At 41.1% G+C, this 13357-nt stretch overlaps 1 protein-coding gene across 18 annotated transcripts in view; it reads right to left on the reverse strand.

Moving 5' to 3' along the window:
* LOC309369918 (uncharacterized protein) overlaps positions 1 to 13307 on the reverse strand; it is a 456081-nt gene extending 442774 nt beyond the window's left edge. For 6 of the 18 annotated variants that reach the window (XR_014168275.1, XR_014168277.1, XR_014168278.1 and 3 more), the window contains exons 1-3: positions 13132 to 13250; positions 12424 to 12496; positions 2984 to 3025 (exon numbers count right to left, since the gene is read on the reverse strand). Coding sequence is in view for 4 of the 18 variants with exons in the window: in XM_081911392.1 (XP_081767518.1) it covers positions 2984 to 3025; positions 12424 to 12425 (44 nt within the window). In the remaining 14 variants the exon portion in view is untranslated. Of the gene's footprint in view, positions 1 to 2983; positions 3026 to 12423; positions 12497 to 13131 lie in introns of all 18 variants that reach the window. The other 12 variants (XR_014168272.1, XR_014168273.1, XR_014168276.1 and 9 more) reach the window with 9 other exon arrangements.
* Positions 13308 to 13357: the final 50 nt, after the last annotated feature.

Below are 13357 nucleotides of genomic sequence, written 5' to 3' on the forward strand. Positions count from 1 at the left end.
CTCTTTCCTGATGTATAACATAGAAATGGCTAACATATAGCTCAGAAAAGTTTCTAAGACATTTTGGTCTCAGAATCCACAGAATCTTGCACCATCATAAGAAGTATATGAAGCACAAAACATCCCCACTGCATTAGGAGTCTACAAGGTATCTAACACTTTCAGCCAGCCACAAGTATCTCCTTTGGGGGCAAGCTGTTCATGAGGGGCTTGATTGTGCAACTCTATAGACTTTCTTAAATGAGATGGATTATCTGGACCCATTCCAATTCGGTTTCATGATGGTTATCCTAATATGTGACCTATACCTGCAGAAGACAATAAAATAGTTTGTCTAGACTTCTTAGCATGGGGGTAGCCAGGATTTTTGTTAGGGGGGCAGAACCTCAGTTGCTATGTATTTTTATTGATTTTTATTGACTTGCGGGGGGGACAGTTTCCCTCCCCCCCCCCCCCAGCTACACCCATGCATCTTGGTGACCTTCAGTATCATAAACCATGATATATTTTCTGGATGAATTCTGTGGTTTGGAAGTTGGGGGCATGATAATGTGATTCCACTCCTATCGGATCATTTCCAGAAGGGGGTGCTGTGATATTACTGCTGTGCATTGTGGATCCCTCAGTGCCCACCTTATCCTCCATGTTTTTAAACATGTACTTGAAGCCTGCAGGAGACATCTTGGATTTGAAATGTGGTATTAAAGTAAAGGGATGCAGGTGGTATTAAGGTAAAGGGCTCCCATTACTCGGTCCCTGCTCCCGCCAACCTAGCAGTTCGAAAGCACGTCAAAGTGCAAGTAGATAAATAGGTACTGCTCCGGCAGGAAGGTAAACAGCGTTTCTGTGTTCGCCTGCTCTGGTTCGCCTGAAGCAGCTTAGTCATGCTGGCCACATGACCCGGAAGCTGTATGCCAGCTCCCTCAGCCAATAAAGTGAGATGAGCGGCGCAACCCCAGAGTTAAGGTAAAAGGTAAAGGATACATGGACAGTTAAGTCCAGTCAAAGGTGACTATGAGGTGCTGTGCTCATCTTGCTTCAGGCCAAGGGAGCCAGCGTTTGTCCTCAGACAGCTTTCTGGGTCATGTGGTTAGCATGACCAAACTGCTTCTGGTGACACCATGATGAGTGCCAGAGTGCATGGAAATGCCGTTTACCTTCCTGCCACAGCGGTATCTATTTATCTACTTGCACTGGTATGCTTTAGAACTGTTAGGTTGGCAGAAACTGGGACAGAGCAATGGGAGCTCACGCCATTGTGTGGAGGGTCAGTGTTTTAGACCACAGCGCCACCCATTCCCTTTTAAGTGCTGTATTATCAGTATGCTGGACAGTGTGCTATTTGTCCTAGAGATTGAACAGGTGAAGCAGTGGAAGTGTTGAACTGGTCAGTAATAGCCTGAATTAGGACTAATACATTATAGCTCCATCCTGAAAAGAAATTCCTTGCTGCAATTTACTACTACATTCACAGGGGGTGAACTGGAAGGGAACATTCCACAAGCTTTTGGGAATGGGGGCTCACACTGGTGACTTGGTTCAGGAGAACAAAGAAAGTTGCACAATCTGGCTGCTGCGTTTTAGAGAAGTGAAGTTTCTGAGTCGTCTTTAAAGGGAGCCCCACACAGAGTGTATTGCAGTACAGTGGTACCTCTGGTTATGTACTTAATTCGTTCCGGAGGTCCGTTCTTAACCTGAAACTGTTCTTAACCTGAAGCACCACTTTAGCTAATGGGACCTCCCGCTGCTGCCACACTGCCACCGCGCGATTTCTGTTCTTAACCCAAGGTACTATTTCTTAACCCAAGGTACTATTTCTGAGTCTGTAACCTGAAGCATATGTAACCTGAAGCGTATGTAACCCAAGGTACCACTGTAATCCAATCTGGAAGTGACCAGAGCATGGAGTACCACGGTCAAGAATCTCTGTCTAAAAGAGGCCATAGCTAGCAAGCCAGCTGGAGCTGGAAATAGGCAGTCCTAGCCAACAAGGCCACCAAAGCCTCCAATGACAACACTTGATACAGGAATACGTCAAGAGACAGATCTGTTCCTCCCAGGGGAATGCAACACCATCGAGTTTAGGCCACATACCCATCTTCTAGATAATCTGAATCACATAACACCTCCAGCTTTTCAGAATTCAGCTTCAATTTATTGGTTCACATCCAACCCATCACCACCTCCAAGCATCCACCTCGTCCTTCAACAACCTCTCCAGATCAGATGGAACAGAAAGACACAGTTGGGTATTATCCACATACTGGTGGCACTTCACTCCAAATCTCCTGATCACGGATAGCAGTTGTGTCAGATAGATGTTAAATGGTATAGGGAACAAGAAGGGACCCTGCAGGAAACCACAGGACTGCTCCCATGGGTCTGAACAATGCCCGCCCCATAACTGCTTTCTGAAAATAGCCCTGAAGGTAGAACCAAAGACAATGAAGTACAGTGCTTCCAACCCCACCTCCCTGAGTTGCTCTAGATATTGTGGTCGATGGTATTGAAAGCCATCAAAAGAACAGGCAGAGTTGCACTCTCACATCTCTCTCCTGACAAATATATTCAACTAGTGTGACCAAGTAGATTTCAGTGCCATAACCTGGTCTAAAGCCAGACTGAAATGGATCCATATATTTAGCCTCATCCAAGCATGCTTGAGGCTGGAAGGCCTCCACCCAACTGAACACCTTTCCCAAAAGGGGACATTTGCCATTGGGTTTAACACTTCTTGATTCAGGGAAATCCTCTTATCAGGAGGAAGCTCCTTAATAAACATCTTCAGCCAGAGGTGGATATTATAAGGTCAGGGTGGTATTCAACTAAGTTTTACTCCCTTCAGAAATGCTAAAATTAATTAGGTCCATTAATTTCAATGGGTCTATTTTGGGTAAAACTTAAGACCCTGTATCAAAATTACAAAGACTCAAATATATATTAACAAATATGAAACTGAGAGAAAAGCGTATTGCTTTCTTACCAGATATCAAGCCTATAAAGTTCAACTGACTGCCACTGGAACCTGGAAATAAAGTTAAACACATGACTATCACTTGTGCTGTTGAAAATCTACCTTATGATTGTAATTCAGTTACAGTACAATCCTATACATATCCATTCAGGAGTAAGTCTCAATGAGTTCAATGGGATTTCCTCCAAGTAAGAAAGATTGCAATGTTAGCTGTAATTTGAATAACTGTTCAAATATGGTAAGGCATTTTGCTATTTACTGCAGTCAGAGTAAAATACCGTAATTCACCGCATAATCGTTGCCACCGCATAATCGTTGCACCCCATTTTTCCAGCCCTAAAATCTGTTCCAAAGCTTTCACCACATAACAGTCAAAGGGTATAATTCTCGGGTATAATTCTCAGCATGTGCATTCTCAGTGAATATGGCACATGAAACTTCCATCTTCCTGCGATAGCTAAACTGTACAGTGGATAAATAAACAAGATGAGCGGGGGGGGCATACCTGGTGCCATGGGGTAGAGCAGAGCAGCTAGGAGCAGTGCCCAAGATGACAGCTGGAAGATTTGCAGAGCCAAGCCAGTTGTGACCTCAATTAAAACCTATTACACTTATTAGGACTGGCTACTGACCAGGATGGAAGTTCAACCCAGGCACCGGATTGCTTTTGCCTCCTTGGGTCCCTCCAAGGTTCCTGATACCCTCTCTCTCACATCTGCCCCACTCCAGTCCCCTGGGCTGGGACACCCCTACTTGGGACAGAAGGTGCCTGAGCGCTGGCAGTTGAGCTCTGAGGTTGGGCTAGTGCCAGCTGCCAGCAGAACCGGCCATATCCATTCGTGTCCTGGGGCGCATAAGCCACTGGGGGCATGCACAAACTCGGCAGGTGCATATCTCCGGCAGCCTGTGCTTTGGCTCGCACCCAACTGCCTGCATCTCCTCCTGGGCCCTCTGCTCTGGGACATGCCAGCTACCAGCCACCTTGCTTGGCCATGTCTTTTCTGTTCACATAATTACTGCGCCCTATTTTTTAAAAAGAAAAATTGCATTTAAAAAATGGCAATTATGTGGTGAATTACGGTATTTTCAGATTCTTGAAATTGTTTACATGTCCCCTGAGCTAAACAATGAGAAACATATGGCTACATGAGACTTCCCATGAAGGTTGGGTATTTTTCAACAGTTGTTGACACTTTAAATATACCTTCATCTACTTTTCCTTACAGTAATTTACTAGTAAGAGAGAGATTTTTGAAAATGGAGTGGCATATTTATATATGACAAAGAGAAGAAACAAGAAAAGCAAGACAAGAAAAAAGTTCAGTTGCCAAATTTGTTTCAGTTCTAACAAATGTTTATTCAAAATGACAGCATATGTGTATAAATACACTAAGCACATCAACATTTGACCAGCATTTGACAACACCAAGAAAATGATAAGCAATTGATGTCAATATCACAAACCTAAACTATTCATTTTGTGATATATTTCCCACATGGTCCTTTGTGCTAAATAAATCCCCATCCTGATTTAAAGAATTCTGTGATAGCCAACAGTTCACTGATGAGCAACTTTGAAAAAAGGTATTTCTATTTAGCCTTTAAAGTGCCTTTGTTTTTGTGTTTTTTTAATCAAGGTTGATGCCTATTAAGTGTGACCAAAATTAAACTACCATTTCTGTTCATAACAGAAAGTTGTGGCCACATCTATAGCAAGCAAAGACTGCTGCTTTTCTGGGGAAAAAAACCCCAAATTGACTTGTCATGGAAACCAGGCTATATATCCTGGTTCCATTTTTCCCTCTGTGCGACTCTTCCACATATTCCCCCCCCCCTTTGTCCCCTCAGATCTATATTTATCATTTCTGGTCCTTTCTTGTATTTATGTTAATTCTCTTCCTTTTGTCTGTGACCTCCCATTTCCCCTCTCCCACCCATGACCACTTTTCTCTTGCCTTTCTTTTTTTGTTCCAGATACATTACTACAGGATTTTTTTTAGTGAATGCACACTCTAATGGTGTTTCTCCTGCTGGGCTCTGAACAAATACAACTGACCACTGGAGCAATCTGTGTAAACTTAATATCACGTGCTGGTTCCAGATGGACAAGCTGAGTTGTTTGATTGCTGGAGATTATCACAAAATGAGGGTGAATTATAGCTCTGGTACTTGTTTGTGAGTATTCTTAATAATACAGTGTCATGTATTAATAATAGTGTCTCACACATAACAAAAGCAATAGCTGAAGGTACATCTGTGGCTCCATTATGAAGTCATTTGTGCATGGCTCAGAATGTAAGTAATAGGGCAGGGCAACTTCCAGCTTTCATGCTCTGATTCTACACACAGAATCAGTGGGAACTATCTTGAGGTGCTGTTTATTTAAACTTATATTGATACTGGACTACACTATGGGAATTTGATTAACAACTAAGTGCTAGCTTGTAATACTCATTGTTGGACTCCCACCAGCCCGATTCATTTGTGATATGTGTTTAACAAGCTCTTACCCAGGAAAACAGCATAAGTCTTCTCTTAGCGTGTCATACAGTGGTACCTCAGGTTACATACGCTTCAGGTTACACATGCTTCAGGTTACAGACTCCGCTAACCCAGAAATAGTGCTTCAGGTTAAGAACTTTGCTTCAGGATGAGAACAGAAATCGTGCTCCAGTGGCGCAGGAGGCCCCATTAGCTAAAGTGGTGCGTCAGGTTAAGAACAGTTTCAGGTTAAGAACAGACCTCCGGAACGAATTAAGTACTTAACCCAAGGTACCACTGTATTGGTTTGTGCACACTGATGGTGCCTCTTATTGCTCCATGGGATTTCTAGATCAGTTACTGTAGCACTAGATCAGTTACTGTGCTACTGAACTTGTAGCACTGTATATTGTGATGGTGCTCTTTTTTAAGTTGCATCATGCCACACAATTCAATGCTGTATCACTGCACTAGTGGGTCCGAGGGATGTGTTTCACCATCATTCACAGAAATTCCATCTTCTTCACTTGGAATTGGAAATTCCACTTCTTCACTTATCCACCTGGCAGGCAGATGGGAGTGGCTATACCCGGTGTTGGGCCAGAAAAAGAGAACAGGGATCTTATTGATTTACCACTCATCCCACTGTCCATCCTGAGATGGCAAAGGCAACCTCAGTTAAAGTGCTGGAGAACCCCAGAGGCAGATTGATTGCTCCCTGGTTAGTTTGAAATTGTGGTGGGTGTGGCAGATCCCCTTGCAGGGGTGGAGTCACACTAATATGGCCAGCCCCTGAAAATATTTGGAATCCAAGGGATTGCTAAGTGTTCTATGGGATTTTCCTGTTGGCAAGTTATTCTGTCAAGGCTCCAGTTTCACTATGGAATGGCAAGATGGAAAGGGTCATTGGCAGGATTGCTCTTTAACACCCTCTCCAGCACTGTGGAGCCCCAAATGCTCCTTGGGTTTCTGAGGAGCCCTGGTCAATGAAACAGGCTGGAAGATTAGAAGGCATATAGCACAAATCTCACAGGAAATACAAGTAAACACTGGTTAGAGTGGGCGCCGCGTCACCAACCCAGTGCATGGGAAAACATTTCTTGGCAATTGGAGCCATATGTCAATCAAGTAACTGGAGCTGAAAGGCCTGCCCCCTTCTACCATGAATGGTTTTAAAGAATTTTTGAGGGGGAGAATCAGTAGTGATTGGTTCCCTGCTTGCCTTCTGGCCCAATTCATTCCTATAGTTGTTTGTTGCCTGTGGCTACTGACAAGACCCCTGCTTTGCCCCATGGGTTTTCCCCCCCCTGAACATCCATGACAGGGAGGAAGAAGCAATTGAGAACACACAGTTTGCCTCAGTTTGTTGCCTGCCAATCATGTGCAGCTGGTGGCAAATACTTGTTTCACCCCACATAGGGGCTTTTCTTAATGTTCACCGAGTATGGAGGGTGGGTGCCAGAGATATGCACTTGGGCAGAGAAAGAGGTAGGGAGATGTACAAGCTGTTTGTGTGCACATTGAGAGAAAGAGAGAGGATGAGGTAAGTATGTATATGTGGCCTATGAGAGAAAGGGAAAGGCACACGTGTTCTATACGGGGCTGCCCTTGAAGAATGCAGTCACAAGTTACTGGGTGGCGGAGCGAGGTGTGAATGGGTCACACTGCTCCTAAAAGAATTATCACTAGCTGCCTTTTTGTTACTAGGCCAACCTTAAACCACTTTGAGGTTTTTCTTCTACAATCAAGCTATACGTATATAAATTTTATTAAATAAATAAAGGTGCTCACTTTGTTGTTTATAACTTGGAACCTGGGCTTTTAAAGAAGCAGCTCTCCCATTATCTGCAGAAGCGATTCTACTGATAGTTCCATTTACACTATGACTTCTTCCATGGACTTCTTCCATGGTGAGTCATAACAGGGCCTTCTCTGCCACCGAAGGTATATTTGTACCCCTGTCAATTACTTTTTGATGTGTACTGAAGGCATACTTGTTCAATTTGCTCTTTGGGAACTGATTAGACAGTTGACCTGGTCTGTTTGCTGTGAATCATGTGCTGCTGGTATTCTGTGGAAGATTCATGCAGATAAAGAACTACACAGCTTTTAGAAGACTTCAGAAGGCAGTCCTGTATCATGAAGTTTTTAATGTTTGATGTTTTCTTATGTTTTTATATGTGCTGGAAGCTGCTCAGCGTGGTTGGGGGAACCCAGCCAGATGGGTGGAGTATAAATAAAATTATTGCTGTTGTTGATAATTTTATGGTTTTAGTGAGTTATTGATTTTATGTTGCATTTTAGCACATTTTTTGTACACTGCCCTGAGAGTGGTCTAAAAATATGATAATTTTATAAATTTATTTATTATTGCTAGCAGCAATATCCAGGTATCCTGAAAAGGGTCAACAGAATAGTTGTTCATATATGCCGAAACGTACTGAAATAGAACATAACTGGAGAGGAAACAAGAGTGTGTATAACATACAGATTAAATAAAAATTAAAGCTGTAATGCAATGCTAATTTACTTGGGAAATAATCATTGCACACAGTGCGTCATTTCACAGCATAAACATGCATAGAATTGCAGGATCTCCATGTATCTTTGACTAAAAAGCGAAACTTGTTATATACAGTCTAATATCTGAGGTTTGAAGCAAGAATAACCAGATATATTCAGGATGTCTCTGCAACTTTTGAGCTGGAACATAAATGGCTGTAACATTCCAGGAAAAAGGAGAAAAATCTTTCACATTTTAAAAAAGGAACATTTGGACATTATTTGCTTACAGGAAACACATGTGACCAGGCTCCACAGAAAAGTGTTAATAAATAAAAGACTTGGTCAGGAATTTATATCTTCGGATACAGTTAAAAAGAGAGGTGTGGTAATTTATGCAAAAGAGAGCCTTTCACCTAAATTTCTGTTTAAAGATGAGCATGGAAGAATTTTGGCGATAGAAATACAACATCAAGGGGAAAAAATACTGATATTAGGAATTTATGCTCCAAATGAAGGAAAATCGGAATTCTATAAGAAGTTGCATGAGACCATGCTGGACTATCTGGACTACAACAACATCATTATGATGGGAGATATGAATGGAGTTGTATCAACCAATATGGATAAGTCACAGAGCCAAAAAATTTCTAAAGATGGGAGACTACCAAAGACCTTTTTTGAAATGACAGACAATATGGACTGGATTGACATTTGGAGAGTGAGAAACCCCTTGGGAAGGGAAGGAACATTTTTCTCTGAAGCCCAACTGACTTGGACAAGAATCGACCAGATATGGATAACTAGAGGTCTGGCACCTAAGATCAGAAAGGTGGAAATCTGCCCAAAGACATGCTCCGACCATAACGCACTGAGAATGGACATGACATTGATTCCAACCGGTTCCTTCAGATGGAAGATGAATGATGGCCTGTTTAGAGATCAGGAGATCACTAAGAAGGCCCAAAAAGCCCTAAAGGATTATTTTGAGATCAATATGAACACCACAGTGGAAAAAAGAACTATCTGGGACGCAAGTAAGGCCGTGATGAGGGGGTTCCTGATACAACAGAACACAGTAAAGAAAAGGAAACAAAACGAAAGGAAAGATAAAATTTTGGAAAAAATCAAGGAGTTGGAGAAGAAGTTAAGACTTAATCCGAAGTCCCAGCCGATTCTGAGAGAAATCAAACTTTACCAAGCACAATATTGTAAACTGATAAATCAGGAAATAGAATGGAAAATCAAACTAATGAAACAAAAAACTTTTGAGTCGGCTAATAAATGTGGAAAACTGCTAGCTTGGCAGTTGAAGAGGAGACAAAAGTTAAACACAGTGACAAACTTAGAGATTGAAGGAAGATGTATCCAGAACCCCGGAGAGATTAGAAAGTGCTTCCAGAGATATTTCAAAAAATTATACACTCAAGGGCCACAAGATGAAGCAGCGATTAAACAATTTCTAAAGACAAATGGACTGGCAAAGTTGTCAGAAGAAAATAGATCAATTCTGAATGGCAAAATAACACGACAAGAGATTGAGCAGGCCATCCAAAATATGAAACAGGGCAAATCACCAGGACCAGATGGGCTGACCTCCAAGTACTATAAGACATTGAAAGACTATTTGATACAACCACTGATGGAGGTCAGCAATGAAATTTTAGAGGGGAAGAAGGCGCCAGAATCGTGGAAAGAAGCTTTCATCACATTGATACCAAAATCGGAAACTGAAAAGACACAGCTTAAGAACTACCGTCCCATCTCCCTTTTAAATGTGGATTACAAAATATTCGCAGACGTTTTGGCAAGTAGATTCAAGAGGGTTTTAAACAAAGTAATCCATAAAGACCAGGCAGGCTTTCTCCCAGGTAGACATATGTCTGCCAATACAAGGAACATTATAGATATATTGGAGCTTTTACAAACAGACATAAATACTAAAGCTGTTTTAATTTTTATAGACGCGGAGAAGGCCTTTGATAACATATCCTGGAAGTTTATGAAAGGGAATCTAAAAGAAATGGGAGTGGGCCGGGGGTTTGAGAATGGGATTGATGCAATATATTCAGAACAAAAGGCTAAACTGATAGTTAACAATGTGGTTACAGAAGAGTTTAAAATTGAAAAAGGAACACGACAAGGCTGTCCGATTTCCCCGTTACTATTTATCTCGGTCCTGGAGGTGCTCTTGAACACGATTAGAGGGGACAGGTTGGTGGAAGGGATACAGGTCGGAGCGAAACAATACAAACTTAAAGCGTTTGCAGATGACTTAGTTCTGACATTACAGGAGCCAGAATCTAGTACGAAAAGAGTACTACAACTAATCCAGGATTTTGGTCGGGTGGCGGGATTTAAACTAAATAAGCAAAAAACCAAGGTGTTGGGAAAAAACTTGACAGATATTGAGTCGGAACGGTTTCAGAGAGAGACAGAGTTAACTGTGGTTAAGAAAGTTAAATACCTAGGGGTAAACATAACAGCAAAGAATTTGAGTCTGTTTAAAGATAATTATGAAAAATGTTGGTCTGAAATTAAGAGAGACTTGGATAGCTGGTCAAAATTGAAACTTTCATTGTTAGGTCGAATAGCTGCTATTAAGATGAATGTATTGCCAAAAATGTTATTTTTGTTTCAGACATTGCAGATTGTAGATAAAACGGAGTGCTTCCGGAAGTGGCAGAAAGATATCTCCAAATTTGTCTGGCAGGGCAAAAAGCCCAGAATTAAGTTTAAGATATTAACGGACGCAAAAGAAAGAGGGGGCTTTGCCCTGCCAGACTTAAAGTTGTACTATGAAGCCGCAGCTTTCTGCTGGCTAAAAGACTGGCTACTTCTGGAGGACACGGATGTGCTGGATTTGGAAGGTTTTAACAATGCATTTGGATGGCATGCATATTTATGGTATGACAAGGTTAAGATCAACAAGGTCTTTAAGAACCATATTGTCAGAAAAGCAATATTTAATGTCTGGACAAGATACAAAGACTTATTAGAAAACAAAACACCGAGGTGGCTGTCACCTTTGGAGGCCAAGGCCCGAAAAAGACCCAATATGGAGGCCAATTGGCCAAAATATTGGGAAATACTAGAAAGGGATGGAGACAATTGGAAACTGCAGAGTTTAGAGAAAATGAAAGATAAAGTGCGAGACTGGTTACACTATGCTCAGATTAAGGAAGTGTTTAAGATTGATAAAAAGTTAGGATTCCAGGTGGAGAAATCGAAACTGGAGACAGAACTGCTAGAACCTAAGACTAAGGTACTTTCAAAAATGTATAACTTGCTGCTGAAATGGAACACACAAGACGAATTGGTTAAATCGGCTATGATAAAGTGGGCCCAGGATATTGGGCACAACATTATGTTTGAGGACTGGGAAAGGTTATGGACTACCGGGCTGAACTTCACAGCATGTAATGCTCTGAAGGAAAATGTAATGAAAATGATATATAGATGGTACATGACCCCAGTGAAATTGGCTAAAATATACCATTCGTCTGATAACAAATGTTGGAAATGTAAGGAAAATGAAGGAACATTCTTTCACCTCTGGTGGACCTGCCCTAAAGTGAAGGCCTTTTGGGAAATGATATATAATGAGTTAAAAAAGGTATTTAAGTATACCTTCACCAAGAAACCAGAGGCCTTCCTTCTGGGCATGGTCGGCCAGAACGTGTTAAAGAAGGATAGAACATTTTTTATGTACGCTACAACGGCGGCAAGGATACTTATTGCTAAGAGCTGGAAAACCCAAGATCTACCAACACTGGAAGAATGGCAGATGCAGCTGATGGACTATATGCAACTGGCTGAGATGACTGGCAGAATCCGCGACCTGGGAGAGGAGAGGGTTGAAGAAGACTGGAAGAAATTTAAGATTTATTTACAAAAGTACTGTAATTTGGTTGAATCCTAACAAGGAAGCCAGAGCAGAAATAACTGTCTACCATTAAATTATAATTTTTTATTTGAGTTTAACCTAAATATTGCACTTAAGAGTATAAACAAGATGATAATTTGCTTGGAAAAATTCGTTTTTAATGATGAGAGTGGAAGCGGGAGACGTGAGGGAGTCCGCAATAGAATGAAAAGATGTTATGAAACCTTTTTTGTTTGTTAAATATGTATCTGTAAAAAATCTTAATAAAAATTTTTATAAAAAAAAATAATATCTGAGGTTTGAGCAGGAGAAAATGGAAACAGAAATGAAATTGAATGGGTACTGCACATTATTCCCTCTGAAAATTCATGTCATGGCACATTCCCTACTCTACATTCACTTTCTCATATTTCAAGTTGGAAATTGTGGTTCAGTTGCTGTACTGCATACATTACAGCACAGGCGGTGTTGTGGTGCTTCTGAGTTTTAAGCTATTTCTGTTTTGTGACTGGCTGCCCATTTACAGTTTGTGTTCAAGTGGTTATCTTCCATATATCCCAGTTCAAAATGCAAGGCTTACATGTATGTGTGTGATCCTAAGGAGCACAATTCAAGAGGTGTGTCTCAATAGTCTTCAGGTTGCGTGGCAAAACCTAGGAAATAAAGCATACATTTAAGGGCCATTCCATATCAAGTGATACCATTTTTAATAATTTTTTTACCTTGCGTTGTCCAATTTTCTTAAAAGATTGTACACTGGTTCAATGATCCAAAACAAAAAAATCTCATCCCATTTTTGAGTTAAAATGAAAATTTTGGCCTTGCTGGTCTACACAAAAACCTGAAAAGCTCAGCCCGGAATGGAGATATTTCAAAACTAAAAACACCAATCTCTTTTTTTCTAGAAAAAGAGGTGCCAGAACTCACCAAATGCCCCCCTTGTTTTCTTATAATGGCAATGGCGCCCACCTGAGAGGCTGCAAAAAAAAAAAAGCCCTGATAATATTTACTAATATTTTTAAAAAATAAATTTGTATACTGCCCTTCATCTGAAAGTCTCAGAGTGGTTCAAAGCATAAAAATTACAAAATAGAAATACAAAATCCTAATAATAATGATAAAAAGAATAAAAGAATATAAAAAATGACATTAATAATAATAAAGCGCCACTAATAAACAACAATAAAAAGCTGCACTAATAATAATAGCTTAATTTAAATAATGATAATAATAATAATAATAACAATAATAAAAATAACATAGGTGCACTATGTTAAGGTACGGCTACCTTGAAGCTGGCCAAGCTAATTTCTACCTTCTTATGAAACAATGTTTTTTTAAAAAATATTCTCTTTCCCCTCAGCCTGTCGCTGAGGTAAATTTCCCGCCCTCCGCCCTCCCCCCCCCCTCACGAAGCGCTCCCTGGCCTGGCACGCGCCCCTCCCCCGCCCGTTCCAATTCCCGCCGGGCGCGGGCGGGGCGGGAGGCGTTTCGCGACAACACGGGCGCCTGGC

The sequence above is a fragment of the Podarcis melisellensis genome (assembly GCF_964234715.1).
Source record: "Podarcis melisellensis genome assembly, chromosome: 5".
Lineage (NCBI taxonomy): Eukaryota > Metazoa > Chordata > Lepidosauria > Squamata > Lacertidae > Podarcis > Podarcis melisellensis.